Source organism: Heptranchias perlo, chromosome 30, assembly GCF_035084215.1.
Source record: "Heptranchias perlo isolate sHepPer1 chromosome 30, sHepPer1.hap1, whole genome shotgun sequence".
In the NCBI taxonomy this organism is placed as follows: domain Eukaryota; kingdom Metazoa; phylum Chordata; class Chondrichthyes; order Hexanchiformes; family Hexanchidae; genus Heptranchias; species Heptranchias perlo.
In genome coordinates, this window is record NC_090354.1 from 12177560 (window position 1) to 12197021 (window position 19462).

The 19462-nt window shown below is 42.7% G+C and overlaps 1 protein-coding gene across 1 annotated transcript; it reads right to left on the reverse strand.

Moving 5' to 3' along the window:
• Positions 1 to 8045: 8045 nt before the first annotated feature.
• On the reverse strand, positions 8046 to 15098 carry LOC137299917 (glucose-6-phosphatase catalytic subunit 1-like). Its single transcript, XM_067968914.1, has 5 exons — positions 14764 to 15098; positions 12542 to 12651; positions 12316 to 12421; positions 11180 to 11295; positions 8046 to 10431 (listed from the first exon to the last, which is right to left on the reverse strand). The coding sequence occupies exons 1-5, from the start codon at positions 15000 to 15002 to the stop codon at positions 9920 to 9922; spliced, it is 1083 nt and encodes a 360-aa protein (XP_067825015.1). The 5' UTR covers positions 15003 to 15098; the 3' UTR covers positions 8046 to 9919.
• Between the last annotated feature and the right edge of the window lie 4364 nt (positions 15099 to 19462).

Sequence of the window (19462 nt, forward strand, 5' to 3'; positions counted from 1 at the left end):
ATGCCAGAAGTGCACACCAGGCAATTCTGCACTCACAGAAAGAGAATTTCTATCCTATAAGGGCTGGGCATGTGCAGTTTTCCAATATGCAGTCCCTGGGGACACCAAAGTGGAAAATCTCCTGAGTGATAACTCTTCAATAGGAGTGATATATTTGAAGCAGACATTAGTTGCACATTTTAAGTGAGTAAAATAAAACTACTAAACAAAGGCAACATAAAGCTGTAAGAAAAAGAGAGAAACTGCAAATTCTTAAAATCTGAAATAAAAACAGAAAATACTGAAAACACTCAGTGGGTTTATCCACATCAGTAAAAAGAAACGATAGGTTAATGCTTCAGGTGTACACCTTTCATCAGTTATGAACCCAAAATATTAACCAGCCTTTTTACGGATTCTGATCTGCTATGCAGCATTTTCAATTTCTATTTAATATAGTGATGATGTGGAGATGCCGGTGATGGACTGGGGTGGACAAATGTAAGGAATCTTACAACACCAGGTTATAGTCCAACAGTTTTATTTGAAAATCACAAGCTTTTGGAGATTATCTCCTTTGTCAGGTGAGTGAGCTGACGAAGGAGATAATCTCCGAAAGCTTGTGATTTTCAAATAAAACTGTTGGACTATAACCTGGTGTTGTAAGATTCCTTACATTTATTTAATATAGAACATTGTACACAGACAACATTATTTACATTCAATCAATGTCGCGATTTCCCGTATTTATTTACTTCTAATGACTCCTGGTTCAGAACAGCTAAGGTCAGGAAATTGGATGTGCCTCCCACCCCACCAATGAATTCCCATCCATTAAAATTAACGTGGCTGCTAAAGTGGACAATTGTAAACAATTTTACAACACCAAGTTATAGTCCAACAATTTTATTTTTAATCCCACAAGCTTTCGGGGGCTTCCCCCTTCCTCAGGCGGTGTGGAAATGACATTTTCGAATCCTTCGCATTTTAAGATCACAGAACAATGCCTGGTGATTACTGCCCGTTGCCAAGGCAATCACAGTGAGCAGACAGAAAGGTGTCACCTAAAAAGGCCACCGAATATGCAAACCCCCAAAAAAAAGAGAGAGAGAGAGATAAGGAAGACAGCATACTCCAAGGCGGCCTTCGAGACACACGACAACGCAAAATCGTCGAGCAGAAATTGATAGCCAAGTTCCGCACCCATGAGGACGGCCTCAACCGGGATCTTGGGTTCATGTCACACTACACGTAACCCCACCAGCGAACAAATGTTATCTGTTTTTAATATAACGGGTCATTGACTGTCTTCCTTATCTCTCTCTCTTTTTTGGGGGGGTTTGTATATTCGGTGGCCTTTTTAGGTGACACCTTTCTGTCTGCTCACTGTGATTGCCTTGGCAATGGGCAGTAATCACCAGGCATTGTTCTGTGATCTTAAAATGCGAAGGATTCGAAAATGTCATTTCCACACCGCCTGAGGAAGGGGGAAGCCCCCGAAAGCTTGTGGGATTAAAAATAAAATTGTTGGACTATAACTTGGTGTTGTAAAATTGTTTACAATTGTCAACCCCAGTCCATCACCAGCATCTCCACATCATGCTAAAGTGGAGGCAGAGGCGGTGCTGATGTGGTGTTATGAGGGGCGGGGGAGGGGCATTGTTTGCCACTTCACTACACCATCCAATAGGTCAGCGTTTCAGGATGCTTAGAAGGAGATGGAGACAAGCTTGAAGCCACAGCCATTCAACACTGTCAATAGCTGTGCCAGCACTTTGCTACCTGGTAACTACAACTGGTCTAGCAACAGATAACACAGCTCTGCTTCTGGCTCTCTGAAGACCCAGATGTTGTGATGACAGTACCCCGCAGTCCTTGCTGGGTCAATGCAACAGTGCCTGCACATATGAGGGCTGGTATCTTGGAAGGTTTGGCCATTGCTGGCTGCTGATCCTGGCATGTCATTTTAATACAGGTGTAAACAATTTTACAATACCAAGTTATAGTCCAACAATTTTATTTTAAAATCCACAAGCTTTCGGAGGCTTCCTCCTTCCTCAGGTGAATGTGGAACTGAAATCCTCGAACCTATTGCATTTATAAATCACAGAACAATGCCTGGTGATTACAGAGAGTCTTTTCAACTGCCCGTTGCCAAGGCAACCAAAGTGTTCAGACAGATAGGTGTTACCTACAGGCCCACCGAATATACAAACGGCCAGAACTAAAAAAACAGATGATATGGAGATGCCAATTAAAAAAACAGAGCTAGAGAGGTAGAAACATAGAAACATCCGGAAGGAAAAGACAGCAATTGACCCGTTATATTAAAAACAGATAACATTTGTTCGCTGGTGGGGTAACGTGTAGCGTGACATGAACCCAAGATCCCGGTTGAGGCCGTCCTCATGGGTGCGGAACTTGGCTATCAATTTCTGCTCGACGATTTTGCGTTGTCGAGTGTCTCGAAGGCCGCCTTGGAGTACGCTTACCCGAAGGTCGGTGGCTGAATGTCCTTGACTGCTGAAGTGTTCCACGACTGGGAGGGAACCCTCGTGTCTGGCGATTGTTGCGCGGTGTCCGTTCATCCGTTGTCGCAGCGTCTGCATGGTCTCGCCAATGTACCATGCTCTGGGGCATCCTTTCCTGCAACGTATGAGGTAGACAACGTTGGCCGAGTCACAGGAGTATGAACCATGTACCTGGTGGGTGGTGTCCTCTCGTGTGATGGTGGTATCTGTGTCGATGATCTGGCATGTCTTGCAGAGGTTACCGTGGCAGGGTTGTGTGGTGTCGTGGACACTGTTCTCCTGAAAGCTGGGTAATTTGCTGCGAACGATGGTCTGTTTGAGGTTGGGTGGCTGTTTAAAGGCGAGTAGTGGAGGTGTGGGGATGGCCATAGCGAGGTGTTCGTCGTCATTGATGACATGACATGACATTTTAATACAGGGGTACTGAAAGCATAACGTACTGTGGGCTGCTTCTGAGGCAGCATCCAGCATACAGTTAATCAGGCATTCACTTATTTCACATGTGCTATCCCAGCTACCATTGGAATAGGAAACACTGCATTTATCGGTCCTTGGGATGTGGACAATGTTGGCAAGGCCGAATTTATTGCTCATCCTTAGTTGCCTTGGGAAGGTTCTGGTGGGCCTTCTCCAGAACTGCTGCAGTCCTTGTGGTGCTGGTGCTCCCACGATGGTATTAGGCAGGGAATTTCAGAGTTTTGACCCAGTAACAGTGAAGGAACAACGATATCTGTCTAAGTCAGGATGGTGTGTGACTTGGGGGGTTAACGTGGAGGTGATGATGTTGCCACAGCTTTGCAGCTCTTGCTCTTTTTGGTAGTGGAGGTCGCAGACGAAGGAGGTGCTGCTGACGTAACCTTGGTGAGTTGCTACAGTGCATCCTTTGGATTGTACATACTGCAGTAGCAGCGCTCCGATGGTGGAGGGGGTGGATATTCAGTCCAATGTCAGGGGCACTGATCAAGTGAACAGCTTTGTCCTGGATGGTGTAGAGCTTCTTGAGTGTTATTGTGACTGCACCCACCCAGTCAAGTGGTGAATATTTCATCACTCACCTAACACGAGCCTTGTAGATGGTGACGAGGCTTTAACGGGAAGGAGATGAGCCACTTAGAATGAGTACAGCATAGAAGGAGGCCACTCGGCCCATCGAGCCCGTGCCAGCTCTTTGTAAGAGCAGTCCAGTTAGTCCCATTACCTGGCTCTTTCTCTGTAGCAAATTTTTTCCCTTTAAATATTTATCCAATTCCTTTTTGAAAGTCACAATTGAATCTGCTTCCACCTTCCTTTCAGGCAGCGCATTCCAAATCATAACTACTCGCTGCGTAAAAAAGTTTTTCCTCATGTCGCCTTTGGTCCTTTTGCCAATCACCTTAAACCTGTGTCCTCTGGTTCTCGACCCTTCCGCCAATGGGAACAGTTTCTCATAATTTACTTTATCTAAACCCTTCATGATTTTGAACACTTCCATCAAATCTCCTCTTAATCTTCTCTGCTCTAAGGAGAACAACTCCAGCTTCTCCAGTCCATCCACGTAACTAAAGTCCCTCATCCCTGAGATCATTCTAGTAAATCTTTTCTGCACCCTCTTTAAGGCCCTCACATCCTTCCTAAAGTGCGGAGCCCAGAACTGGACACAATTCTCTAGCTGTGGCCGCACCAGTGATTTATAAAGGTTCAAAACAACTTCCTGCTTTTGTACTCTATGCCTCTATTTATAAAGCCCAGGATCCTGTATGTTTTTTTAACTGATTTCTTAACCTGTCCTGCCACCTTCAAAGATTTGTGCACAGGTCTCTCTGTTCCTGCACCCCCTTTAGGATTGTACCATTTAGTTTATATTGCCTCTCCTCCTTCTTCCTGCCAAAATATATCACCGTGCTTCTCTGCGTTAAATTTTATCTGCCATGTGTCCGCCCATTCCACCAGCCTGTATATGTCCTCTTGAAGTCTATTACTATCCTCCTCACTGTTTACTAAACTTCCAAGTTTTGTGTCATTTGCAAATTTTGAAATTGTGCCCTGTACACCCAAGTCCAAATCATTAATATATATCAAAAAAAGCAGTCGTCCTAATATCGACTTATCACAGAGTATCCAGCTGGTCAATGGTGACCCCCAAGATACTGATGGTGAGGGACTTGATGATGGTTGCGGCATTGAAGGTCAAGGGGAGATAGCTGGGCTTTCTCCTGTCCGAGATTGTCATTACATGGCACTAATGTGATACAAACGTTACCTACACTAATCCTCTGCCAAAGCCAGGGATGTTCAACTCTGTTTGTAGTGGTGAATATGAGAATAACGGTGGGTGGGCACAGAAAACCTTTGGTGTAGCCGAACCAGTCTGGCATCTCTTCATTGGTCCTCCTTTCTCTAAAAAGCTGAGATATAAGGGAATTCTCATTGATAAACCAATTGGTGGCATCAACTGAGCTGCAAACCCATTGCCACAAAGGGTCATGAAAACCCAACTGGAAGAAAATATATGAGAAAATTTATGAAGAAATGGTCCTAAAACTGTTTATTTAATCTTTTTACCTTGTTCTATAAATGAACTTCCGCCTGCATCTGATCTCCTAGAAGCCTGAGCTCTCACTATATATGGGCATAATCACAATCAGGTGTCATACTGGAAAATGACACAGAAGAAGATATAACATCATTCCTGCATCATTTGCATGTTTTCACAAAGCTCCCACCTGTTTCAGGTTTGTTGGGAGGGCCCCCAAGCCCACTGGAAATGCATGTCAAGCGCAAACAGGCAGAGGCTCCTGGTAGTGTGGGTCTCCGCGCCCCCCATTATTTCTGGTCCATTATGCCCGAGAAGTTGGGCGCATAGGGCGTACCCAACGTGAAGATCAGCCCCCTTATCTCATCATTAACAGCAGATTAAATAGCAGAAGGGATTGGCATTCACTGTAAACAATACTATGGACCCTCTCTTTCTCTTGCCCTCGCCTCTGCCTTCTGTTTTCTCTCTTTCCGCTTTCTTCAGTTGATCTTTTGGTGTCTTTTTCTCCTTTTTTCTCTATGGCTTTTCTTTCTTTCTCAGTCTCTCTCCCTTTCCTCTCTTCCTTTTCCTTTGTCCTGGCCTAGATTTGTTGTTTTGAGCAGCCTTGTACTAGGTGACTATCGTCCTCTGCGTAAATTCATGTGCAGATACAAAAGTCTAGGCAAAAAGAACAAAACGCACAGCAAACATGTTTGAACTATTTTTTTTTTAACTGGAGAATACTTGCGAACATAAGAACCTAAGAAATAGGAGCAGGAGTCAGCCTTATGGTCCCTCAAACCTGCTCCACCATTCAATAAGATCATGGCTGATCTTCTACTTCAACCCCATTTTCCTGACCTATCCCTATATCTCTTGAGTCCCTTAATGTCCAAAATGTAATTGAATTATTTAATTTGTTGATTAATTGATCAAATAATTCAAGTGTAAAGCTTCATGCTGCTTTTTGATCTCCTTAGTTTTCATGGATGTTTTAAATTAAGAATACAAAATAATTTCTTTAGCTTTCATAGATATTCAGTTGTACCTTTGCTGCTTGCTGTTTAAATATTTGCTAATGTGAAAGTAGGCACTGGTATTGAGATTATACCGTCCCATGTTTGTAAATGCATTTAAGGGGAAGCTAGATAAGTACATGAGGGAGGAAGGAATTGAAGTTTATGCTGATAGGGCTAGATGAAGAAGGGTGGGAGTAGGCTTGTGTGGAGCATAAACACCGGCATAGACCAGTTGGACAGAATGGCCTGTTTCTGTGCTGTAACATCTATGCAATTCTATGTAACAGTTTTTAATGAAATCGCTCCGACTGTATTAATGTCATATTGACCATTATACTTGTACTTGACCGATTTGATGTATTCCAAGGTTGGAGCTTTTAAATGCAGTACCAGCCCAGTGACATCGAGTTATACAACTCCTGTCCCATCACTAACAGTGACATTAATGTATTTGGAGAAATTTTACCCTTAAATGGAATAATCCTTACTAATTGGAAAAATCTTTACTGATAACTTCAGATGAGAACAATGTATTCAGGACAAAATGATAAATCTGATAAGGGTTTAAGTTCTAGGTTGAACATTTGGGATTCTTCATCATTTGAATTTGAGTTGCCTTTTGGGGGTTCTAAGGTTCCTGGATTTGTGACTGAAATCCCAGGTATTGTAACAAACTGTTAAATGGGGGTGTTCTTTATTGCAGTTGGGGTAAATCTAAATGATTGTGTTAAAAACTGCTCAGCCATTTTCCTCAATTACAGACAATTCCAGTTAATTTTAGCCCTGAGTTCTGGTGTGGGCAAAGGCATCCTGAGTGTAATTGTTTTCTGCTGAAGGATAAGCAAATAAATTATTGCATGGCATTATTTATGTAGTGCTGATATGTTTATAATTACCTGTGTCTAAATATTTTGAAAATTCTTACCCTGAAGTCTAGTTACTAGAGATAGTCACAAAGAAGTCTTAAGAGTGAAATCGCTGTGGATTTGAACTAATGGTTATATAATAAAGTCATATTGTGTCCCAATCTCTGCAATGTAAGTCTGGTTCCTGTTTTGCAAAGTTCCTGAATGTAATCCCCAATGTCACAATACATTAAGGCAGAGTAAGCAGCAACCTCTCTTCCTGAAATCGTAGCTTTTTAATTTTTGTTGTCAAATTCAAAGAGATTGTGGGAATCAGCAGTCAGTTCACAGACTAGTATCCTCCCAAAGGTCAGAAAATGATTGACTCCATAGGATTAACATCACCCAATCAAACAGAGTTGTTGTAGGACACCCATGTTACTAAACAGATGACCTCCTGTGCACTGACCTCCTGAATCACAGCCAAAAAATACAAACTTATTTAACCAAAGCAAATCCAAATTCAAAAGGATCCAAGTTAGGAACAATATAGGCGTTTGTAAGTTAACTTGGTTACAGTTTCAATCTGGCTCAAAGTCTTACCCAGAATCAAACTCTCTGATGTGGAGGTATGGTTCTGGACATATGCTACAGTTCAGATGTTTCCTTATAAAGTGCAGCGTACTTAAATGCATAACCGTCAACTGGAGATGGTACGCTAACATACAACAGGTTGGAAATAGGAGCATAGTAATGTTTGCAGCCATATATTTTCACAAGCATATTATGGGAGGAAGTGATAAATACTTCACTCATGTTTCAAGTCCATGACACTTCAGAAGTCACACTTTAAAATGTTGAACTTTGCTACAGATGCAAAACAATCTTTTAAAAAAGCCAATCATTTCTTTTTTTTATCATCTCTGACCTTGTAGAGAACCCTGTTAACCTCTTATTGAGCTCAGGGTTCACAGCAATTAGACCTCATGGCTTTAAAGGGCACAGCTCGAACTAACATGTGCATTACATGGCATAATGTTCCTGTCCTCTGCACTGACACTACAGAGTGCACATCAGGTAACTTTGCACCCTATTTACACCACACAGCCTGTGTTGATGCAAAGCTGATCTATAGCAAACTTAACTGCACAGTCGAAAGCATGAGAGAAGCACCAGCATATGTCAATATTTTTATTGTAAAACTTTCATAACAAAATCAAACATTACAAGCTATACAATGATAAGAAACTTAATCGTCATCATTTATTTCAAATACATTTTTATTCTTGTCATGTACTTCATATCTAGCCTTAAACAAAAACACAATCAATAAAAATAAATAAGAAACACTTCAAGATCTTGCCATGCTCCAAGGGTCTAAATTCAAGTATTTGAGAAATCACTGTCCAAATATTAATCCCGTGGAATACGACCCAGAGAGGTCACTGGACTGCACCCTTCTCTTTTAAATAGGCAAAGCTGCTCTCTAATTTCACAATCGTTGTGAATGAGAAGGGGTGGGAACCATTGCTATTTTCAGTTGTATGCTGCAGATGGGACAGATGCATCACTACTGCCCCATTGCCTATTAGCTTCCCCCTTAGGAAGCTATGGACCAAGTACATGTAACTCTACTGCAGTCACCTTTCACATCTCTTGTGGGACAAAATGGATGGACCACTAACACAATGTAGCTTATAGCCCCAATTATAGCCCCAGAGCAGGAATTGGGGGGGTGGGGTCCTAAGTGCATGGCGATCCGTCCAGGGGACGGGGTCAGGCTGCCATTGGAAACCCACGGAAACAGTCCCCAGTAAGATAAGTGAGGATGGGGGGGGAGGATTCAGTAAGGTTCACGATTGGGAGGGGGGATGAAGCCCGGAGCAGGGGAGGCCCAAGGTATCCTTGTGGGGCGAAAAGGAGCAAGAGTGCTCCTCCTGGCCCACAAGGAACCTATAAAATGTTTTTAAAAATGAACTAACCAGGGCATCCTGTGGCCAAGTCGCTGCCTGCTGCCAGCTTTCACTGTTGGGTATGAGACTGTACAGGCCTTAGTCGGGCCTACTGTTAAAATAGCGTGCACGCCCCAATATCGTCATGAGGACGTGACTTCACCATTTAAATTAGGACCCCCACTCCTCTGAGGCAGGTGGCCTTCCCATGCCTGAATCCAGGTAAGTTAAGATGGGGGGGGTGTTGGCAGGAACACTTCGGGAGCCCCCCTCCTCCACTGCTATATTAAGCCCACCCCCGCAGCGTGCATTGTTCCCTCTGAGCAGGTGGGGTTAACATCAGGCCTATATTCACACATTATGGAGATATTGGGCAAATTACCCCCAAACTCCCATCATCTCTATCCCCTAATCCTAAATCCTCCATCCTTACTAACCACCAGCCAAGAGACGCTTAATAAAAAAAAATTATTACTGCCTCGGGTCTTAATCAGCTACCCAGCATTATGGTCAGTGAACCTCTGGTGAGTTAGTGTCGATTATGTACAGATAATACCACTGTGATCCACTTTAAAAGATATAGGCCACCGAGGAAATTAAAATGATCCAAAATGGGTACAGTTGGCCTCAAAACGAAATTTCAAATTGCCCGAATGGACCATTCCAGACTGCCACTTCCAGTTCACAGTTTACAGCAAATAGTAATAATTTAAAAACATTTCTACAGCATTCCTCTGTCACATTATTCAACAGAGGTGTTAACTCATTTAAAATAAATGTTCTAATGTCTCTGTGAAAGTAATGGACAGAGGACTATCATACAAAAGAATTAAGCTTTTGTCCGTTGTTATTACCAACAATCATGTCTAGCTATCACATGGCGTTGACACATCACTGAAAACACTTTAGCCCGACTTCATTCTATCTGTGCTTTCTGCTAGGCCTCATAAAATTTATGATAAAAGTGAGCTTTGAGCAGAAAGCTGTGCAGCAGCTTTTGTTTAGTGTACATGAACCAGTTAAATGTAGACTGTTTTTGTTTAAATTCCTCTGACTATCTGATTATCTATTTCCTGAGATTATGTTTCACTTCAGAAATCTATAGAAGCTTCTTTTCCTCTCGGTTTGTAATTTGTGACACACAGTACGGAACGAATGCCACTGCTGCCAGAGGCACTGCAGCACTTTTACAGAAAGACAATAAATAAAATAGGAGTTCTGTCTGCGTCGGGGGCTTCACCGAGTCAAACAGGTGCAGGACGACCAACGACGCCACAATACAACTTACTCTGAAGTTGAACTGCTGGCCCCTCTTTCCTTTGCAGCTTTCTGCATACATGGGGGAGTTGAGAGCTAATCCCAATCCAAACAAGGCTCCCAGGTTCCTGACCAGTCCAGCGAAGGGAGTGCTGTCGATGTGGATCCACTCTGCTCGGGCGCACCATCTCTGGGCTTTCTCCATTGACCACAGCAGGTCCACTCCCAGCACTTTCAACAGCAGGTAAAAGCCCAGAGCGAAGGAAAACAGGAAGAGAGTGATCTTCAGATACTTCTTGAGGGTTGCGTTGTAGATTGCATTAATTCGACCAAACATTTCGGCCACAACCATTCCTGAACGCAAAATAGTACAAAAGTTAACTCTGAGGTGAATCAGTGAAGTTCCTCAAATCAGTACAAAGCCTCATGTTTATGAATTAATTCGAAAAGCTTGTGGAAGAAAGACCTGTATTTATATATTATCTTCTCGCCAAGGCCACTATTTTTTGGTGACTGAATAAGTCAAATCCTGTTTTTATTACATTGGATTAAAACTTTTCGGTGACTTTTATAGGCATTCAATTCTGTGGCCAAGAAATTCGACTTGTGCCCAAAACGGGTGCAAAGTTGGCGGAATCATGGCCCGAATCTAATTCGGCTTTAAATACTGCCGTTGAACTACAGGCATCATATCGATGCCCCACTGCAGCTCATCACATGGGATGGGGGTGGGGGGGGGGGGGTGGAGAGGGGGAGGGGCAGGGTAAGGGAGTCGAGAAATTGGCAGCAGGTTGGATCTGGGGGGAGAGAGGCGATCCTTGGGGTGCCTCGAACATGCAGGCAGCAGGCTGGAGTTTTCAGGGGTCTTGTTTCAGGGACGAGCATTAGACGGTTGGATACAGAGAGGAGATGTATTCTATATTAATTCTAATCATAAAAATATAATCACACTAACTGTAAATATCTAGTTATGTCTTTATTCAATACTTAAAATTAACAGTTATAGGTTGTACATAACATGGTATAATTAGCATTATTTATGATCTAGCACAATTTTATCTTTAATTGAATTTTGCGATCTGTAAATTATGTTTTCACTGACCTGAAATGACTCCCAGGAAGACCTGATGAGGGAAGTGAGTGGCTACAAATACTCTGGATACACAGACACAGACCTGTATTACCCAGAATACCGTCCAAAGTACAGCACGCAGACACCTGTAACAGAAGGGGGAAACTTCAGAACAAAGCAACGGTGAGTGTTTAATTAAATCTATCGGTCCAATTTTAACTCTGGGCCAGTTTTGGGCGGGTGAGTACTGGTGTAAGTTAGAAACTCATCCACTGCTCCAGAAATGAGGCCTGGGGTATTTTAACTCCCAAGCCTCCTTTAAATCCCGTCAGTCAACTTCCCACATTTTCCGGCTGGGACCTCCGAGGCCAGGTAGGATCCTCATTTCAGATGCTGACGGACCTGCTGTGTATTTCCAGCACTTTCTTTTTTATTTCTGAACTATAATTATTGTGGAGATAGGTCATGAAGGAATGACTGTTCCTGATTTTCCATCCTGTATTAGCCCAGCTAGCAACTAGAGAGACATTCCCACTGGATGCAGCTGAGGTCTAATATTGGTCAAAGGATGGGATTTAAACCTAAGATCCCAATGTGGGATTCAAGCTTTGCACCACTGCTCAGGTAGAGGCCCCACCAACAGGAATCACAAAAAAAAAATCTCAAGTTACTCCCTGAAACAAAGTCTAGTATTTCCTTAAGCAATGCATTATAGAATTACATAGAATCTATAGCACAGAAACAAGCCATTCGGCCCATCTGGTCAATGCCAGTGCTTATGCTGCACACAAGCCTCCTCCCACCCTACTTCATCTAGCCCGATCAGTATAGCCTTCTATTCCTTGCTCCCTCATGTACTTATCTAGCTTCCCCTTAAATGCATCTATACTAATCGCTTCAACTATTCCTTGTGGTAGCGAGTTCCACATTCTAACATTTATATATATATCTCTTATATTTGTGGGCCTTCGTTTTAGACTCCCCCACAAGTGAAAACTTGTAACTATAGGTAATTGTGATTAAGCTGTACTGTGCATGTCGATCAGTACTCTCATTCAAATTCAGACAATCATGCTTATTTAGAAAGTAACTATTTCTGCTCGGGGCTTTGTATAGCCAGAGATTGGAGATCTCAAGTATCAACAAATCCAGAATGTGAGACTCACCGATTTTGGACGCAGTGCTGCTTATTCTGAAATGTGCAGGTCAGAAATGCTGTCACCATCACATACCAAACCCCAGCTGATCCCATGGCATGTCCCGAGGGGCTCCCTGAAACGGACAAGGCTTGGCATCAACTTTACGTCATCAGGAACGCTGAAGAAAATCTAATCTTTGGTTTATTAAAATCTACAATTTCTATTATTTGGAAGTGTGCTGGTTTCTCAGTACCTGGCCCTGTTTCACAGGTGATGGGGTATTGCTCTAACACAGGAACAGATGAGTTGCCATAATAGGACGTTTCATGAACCCACCAGTAAGGTCTCTGGCCAAATAATATCCTGCAAAAAAAAATGAAGAATAATTTTCAGAGGTGAGGTGGGGAGAAACGTTTTTTTTACACAGCGAGTTGTTATGATCTGGAATGCACTGCCTGAAAGGGTGGTGGAAGCAGATTTCAAAAGAGAAATGGATATGTATTTGAATTGGAAAAATTTGCAGGGCTCTGTGGAAGAGTAGGGGAGTTGGACTAATTGGATAGCTCGTTCAAAGAGCCTGCACAGGCTTGATGGGCCAACTGGCCTCCTTGTGTCCAGTAAGATTCTATGATTCTATGAACAGACTCACTGTCTGTAATAAAAAATAATTCCCTTCAATTTTTCACCTGAAGGTGGTACTAATACTGGTGTTTGGTTGCATTGTTGCCCAAATGGCCATTCTTCATGAATGAGCATGGGCAGCGAGGGTCAGCGGGTTATTCTATCGCGGAGTTTCACAGCTGAGCTGGCTCCTTGCCTCACCCCACATCCGCACATACACACTTTCAAGTAAATGCTGTCTTTGGAATGCATACAAAAAAAGCATCTACCAGAAAGGGATATATTATAGAAAGGGCATTTTTAAGAGGGGGGGGGGGTCCAGATTATTTCCTGGCCCCACAAAAATAATATCAAATTTCCTTGGCTGGGCCCCCTCTCCACTATCGTGGTGTATGACGCACACTCCAATCATTTCCAACCTAATCTGACAATCAGGGCCTATGACCCCAATTTGCATATCGAAATGGGCCTGCCACCTGAAACAGGCAAGCGTTTCGGGCCCCTTTCAAAATGGCACCGGCCGCATCATCGGGCTTAACGGACCCCATTTTGAGGCCGTTACCACCCTGTTGCCGCCGGGCAATACAAGTTAAAATGGACCCTCTAGGTTGAGACATCTCATGAAATTCTAACAGGACTAGACAGACTAGATGCAGGGAGGATGTTCCCGATGGCAGGGGTGTCCAGAACCAGGGGTCACAGTCTCAGGATACGGGGTATGCCATTTAGAAGAGATGAGGAGAAATTTCTTCACTCAGAGGGTGCTGAACCTGTGGAATTCTCTACCACAGAAGGCAGTGGAGGCCAAGTCATTAGATGTATTCAAGAAGGAGATAGATATATTTCTTAATGCTAAAGAGATCAAGGGATATGGGGAAAAAGTGGGAACAGGGTACTGAGTTAGACGATCAGCCATGACCATTTTGAATGGAGGAGCAGGCCCGAAGGGCCGAATGGCCTACTCTTGCTCCTATTTTCTATGTTTCTATGAACTAGAACACACTGACTTGTCATTTCAGGATCAGACTTGATGCCTGGTGCGACTTGCAATCTGAACTCCTGGTGTGCGGAAGAGACAGTGTTGATTGACTTTACACTTGATTCATGACTTCTGATATAGCTGCTTAGGAGTGGAGCTGTAAGGCATGTGACAGCTGTAACTGTCAGCACCCGTGGGTCGCACGGATCGAGAGAGGATCAGGAGTCAGAGGTGTGGCTGCTCTCTCTTCACATCCCTGCGCATAAGTTCCAACTCAGAGGAAGCTGCCAGGAGAGAGTGGGGGGGGGTGGGAGATTGCTATTTCTAGTTCCGAGATCCTCAGCGCTATCTGTGTTCTCCGCATTTACCACAGTAGAATGACTGGACATCTAACATACCAAAGTGGCAATAACATTTTATTGTACGCCAATAAGGGTCCAAGAAACTTAAACAAATCAATATCAGATGATCAAAAAAAAGAAACATGCATCCTCCATAAGAGGAGTCAACACGCATTTGTGTATTTGGGGGGACACATATGATAGGAGAATGGGACATGGACACAGCTGAAGCTGAGGAGAGTTCCATGAGGAAACTGATATGGAAGGGTATGCCTTACTTTAAGCTGAGAATAGATAAGTCAGTTACAGAGAGGGAAAAAAACAGGCATTTTAACCAGTAACTCGGGCTTACAGCTGACAGGGAAAGTTGGAGGGACAATAATTACCAGGCAGTCAGCATTGTCAAGTGTGACAATGCAATGCACACTGCTCCTCAGTCCTACCCACCCAATGTTGCAGGGCAATCAACGCCTAGAATTGAAAGCCCTTTAAGGCTCTTACGACATTCGACAGAGTTTCTCAGAAAATACTTACCATTTAAAGATGAGGTTGAGCCAGTCTCCAATGACTGCCACCCAAATGAGTTTGACACCCACCACTTCACACAGGTGGAACCAGATGGGAAAGAAAACAAAAAAAGTGTTTCTCAGGTCCGCAGCAAAAGAGATAAAAGTGAACCAGCTCTGGGAGTCCTTGTAATTCAGCTGTAGATACTGCACCAGTTCTACCCCGGAGCTGTGGAGCAGGTCCATCCCAGCGTCCATTCTCTGCATGTTCAGAAACTGTCAAAGAGTCCAGCGAAGATGCCTGTCTCTCTTTGTTCTTCTCTTTGCCTCTTCTCAGTTTGTTGTCTGAAACTCTCTTCTATGGGTCAGTTATATACAACCACCAGCATAAACATGTGTGCAAAGAGTGATCTTTGGACTTGCAAACTTGACCCAAAGTCAGTGAACAATGTAACATTATTTCAAGCTGACGCAAGTGTGTTTAGAACATTCGCATTGAAAATGCCTTCGGTATCTGGCTTATTGATTCATCAAATAATCTTTGGAATTGGACAATAAACAGCTGATTTTAGGTTTCTTCAGTTCAGCCAATTCAGTGCAATTGTTTTATTATATTTTTCTTTTCATCTTTATTAGACTTTGAAGTGACTAAAATCTCATTTTAATATTAACTACAAATGTGAAAGGCCCATACGGTTTGCAGTAGAGTATCTTGTAACTTCGTTATTAGCTTCTCTTGTGATCCTGGCCATAGCTCCATTGTTGCCAGAAGCAGCAGTTCAAACCTGAACCAGATAAATCAACGAGAAGAAGAATCGCTTTTTTGCGGTCACCACAGTTTCCAGTAACGAGGTTTCATTCTGCGGTGTTTACACTAGCCCTACAAATCTCAAAACTTAATCATTCTCCATTCTCTTCAGGTTTCACTGTGAGCAGGCACGTATTCTCTCTGGCTCTACATGGATTCTCAGTTTGGACATTTTTGGTTTTCTTTTTAATCCTGATCATTTAATGTTTGATTTTGATTGAAGTGTATTTTTAAACAGCTCTATCTAAGATTAAAGATGCACATAACGGCCCCTCGGTGGCCTGACGTTCTCCCCCTCCAATTCTTTCTGGTCCGTTCCTGACTCAGGCAGGGTGAAGTCCCATAATTTCACAATGTGAGCCTAGATGGTGACACATACTTCCCAGCAAGTATCGTTAGATAATGACCAGGAATGGGAGCTTTGGCCAAATGTTCTCCTCCTTAGCTCAGGGATACTGAGACCAATAGTTACAAGCATTCTCCTGCCCCGATAAGAGAGCAGCTAAACACAGCCTGTCAAACCTGTGAACCCTTTAATCTGTAGGGCTGTGCATTTGCCAAATAAGCCATCATATGTCTCATATAAGAGATGTTTTTGTAATGAATTGGATAAGATGTCTATCTCATAACTATTAGAGATGTTTTACAGCTCTAATAACTCGAATTAACACTAAATAACAGGTTCCCCATTAGAAGTGAGTAGGATACATTTTCTATGGATGCTTATATAAGCTTGTGTTGGGGGTTAAATCTTGAAGATTTAGGAATAGGACTGTCCATGTGGCATGAAGAAGTGTTTAAATTTGGTGCTGCAATACTGACACTGTGCAGCAGGTGGCTCTTGACAGTCCATACAGATAGCCCCACAAATGAGGAACATGCAAAATAGGCAGGCTCAGCTGTGCAGTAAGGGTCTTCTGAAACTGCAGTGTTCCCACTCCTGATTACTGTTCAGTGGCCTCCTGCTGAAAGCAGTGTGTGTGGACAATAACCCTTAATCTGCAAACTTGGAAATCAGGGGCACCCGGCTAAAAAAATCAGGGGCAAATGGTCAAAATCAGTGACACTTTCTTTAATTATGCAAAGCATTTTGAATATTCAAATAATTTGACATTTTCTTTATCAGCAGATTAAAATATAAAATCTGTTGAAATGGGTGTTTTTAAAGTTGGGACCCAAAACAATTGAAATCGTCAATCCTAACATTTTCTGGCTCAATTAAAAAAATAATAATACTTATATTCAGAGAGCTCCTTATGATGTGGAAATATCTCCAAGTGCCTCACACAATTAAGTAGTTTTCAAGTGTAGGGACTATGGGCAAACATAACAACATCCTTCAGGTAACCAACTAAACTGAGATGCTGTTTACCTGTGACTTCACCCCTCCCTAATTTTTCAACCTCCTCCAGGCCTACATCTCTGTCTGAATCCACCACCCTTCTAACAAAAGAATATAAGAACATAAAAAATAGGAGCAGGGGTAGGCCATACAGCCTCTCAAGCCTGCTCTGCCATTCAATAAGATCATGACTGATCTTCAACCTCAACTCCACTTTCCCGCCCGATCCCCATATCCCTTGATTCCCCTAGAGTCCAAAAATCTATCTATCTCAGCCTTGAATATACTCAACGATTCAGCATCCACAGAGAATTCCAAAGATTCACAACCCTCTGAGTGAAGAAATTCCCCCTCATCTCAGTTTTAAATGGCCAACCCTTTATCCTGAGACTATGCCCCCTAGTTCTAGACTCTCCAGCCAGGGAAACAACCTCTCAGCATCTACCCTACCTCTGAATCTTGTCTGTTTCAATGAGATGACCTCTCATTCTTCTAAACTCCAGAGACTATAGGCCCATTCTACTCAATCTCTCCTCATAGGACAACCTTCTCATCCCAGGAATCAAACTAGTTCAAGATTGAACTTGAACTCAAGAACCTTTGGGCATCATTCAAGTGGACCACCTCAGGACTTTCTCCAGGGCTTGATATCCCCCTCTATTTGAGGGGACTTAAAACTAGGCACAATATTCTAAACATTGGTCTACTGTGAGTTAGGAACATACAAAAAGGACAGGGGATGACTAACTGATCCACCCAGCCTGGTGCAGCCAACATGCTCCATCAATCCAACCAGTCACACAATCTCATAGGAGAGGCAAAATAAAAACATGGAAAAGAACCTTAGACCAATTTCGGAAAATAAACTCAAAATCAAAATAATGCAGATGCTGGAAGTCTGGAATAAAAGCAGATAATGCTGGAAATACTCAACAAGTCAGGCAGCATCTGTGGAGAAAGAAACAGAGTTAATGTTTCAGGTCGATGACCTTTCGTCAGACTGACGAAAGGTCATCGACCTGAAACGTTAACTCTGTTTCTTTCTCCACAGATGCTGCCTGACTTGCTGAGTGTTTCCAGCATTTTCTGTTTTTATTTAGGAAAATAAACTCTTCTCCGACCCCAAATCAAACAAGCTCCAGGAGACTGAGAAGCTGATATCAAGAATTACAACTACCTTCTCCCCCCTTTCATAACTGAAGATATCCTCGACTCTCAGTAACTCATCAAACTCCCTTTTCAAGTGAATCCATTCTTAGTGCATTTTTTGCTCATTTATTCCAGCGGTCTGTGAAAATAAATACTTCCTAATATCTAACCTAACTCTACGTTTTTGTATTTTATACTGATGCCCCACTTCTCCCAATCCTATCTACTAAAATATCCTATTCATCTGAACAGAATTTATTCCCACCATCATTTTAAAAACCTTAATTATATCACCTCAAAGTCTACATTTCTCCAATGGAAAAAAAAACTGTTCCCTGAGACTATCCTGATAGTCAAGAACCCTCAGGTATCATTCAAGTGGATCTCCTCTGGACTTTCTCCAGAGTCTCGATATACTCCTCCATGTGAGGGGACCAAAACTGGGCACAATATTCTAAATATAGCCATACCAAGTCCTTGTATAAGGTAAGTATTGCATTTCTAGTTTTATATGGAACTGCCCTAGCAACACACCCTAACACTTTATTCACTTTCCCTCTGGCCTCGTGACATTGGTTGTCGACTTTTCAATGTTTTGTCAACTACAACCTCCAGATCCCTTTCCTGTTCTGTCTTCTACAGTGGATAACCCTGTATGGTTTACACATGCCTGGAATTACCGTGGCCCAAATACACCACACTATATTTATTCACAGTGAAGGTTTGCCACATATGGGACCATTGCTTTAATGTAACCGGATCAGCCTGCAGTCTATTAAATTCACCTACATTCCTAACTACCACAAACAACTTTGCATAATCAGCCATCTTAAGAATTATTCCCTCGATGCCTTCATCCAAAACATTGATAAATTTGGTGAAGACTAATGGTCCCCAACACAGGGCCTCACCAGTTACCAAACCCAATACAAAGCTACTTCCACCAATTGCCTACCATCAGCCTATGAGACTGTAGCCAATTTGCTATCCACAGTAAAATCTGCTCATCAAGCCCACAGGATGAAACCTCACTGAACAGTCTTCTCTGCAGTGTTTTATTGAAGACCATCTTTGGAAATTGAGAGACACAACACCTACAGGGCCAGCTTTGTCAGCTCTTCAAAAAATTCGACCAAGTTAGTGAGACAGGACCTCCCTTTCAAAAAGCCTTGTTGGAATCTTCTAAAAATTGTCACACTTTCCACGTGGTTGTACAGTGCATCTCTAATAGTGTCTTCCAACAACTTATCCATAGTCAAACTAACTGACCTATAATTCCTAAGTTCTGACCTCAGGCCTTGATGAGCTGTTAAATATATTAGCCAGTGGCTCGTAACACAGCCCTTGTTTCTTTTGGTGCTCTAAGGGTGAATGGCATTAGGTAGAGCAGCCCAAGCGGAATTCCTGCTGTCAAGAGGGAGCTCACCA

Bases quoted from the DNA above. Each gene is read 5' to 3' on its own strand.
- LOC137299917 (XM_067968914.1), bottom strand. From the start codon at position 15,002: ATGCAGAGAATGGACGCTGGGATGGACCTGCTCCACAGCTCCGGGGTA. The intron at 12,422-12,541 runs GTACTGAGAAAC...TGTCCGTTTCAG, and splicing joins CACCTGTGAAACAGGGCCAG to GGAGCCCCTCGGGACATGCC. The intron at 11,296-12,315 runs GTGAGTCTCACA...CTTCTGTTACAG, and splicing joins CAGCACTGCGTCCAAAATCG to GTGTCTGCGTGCTGTACTTT.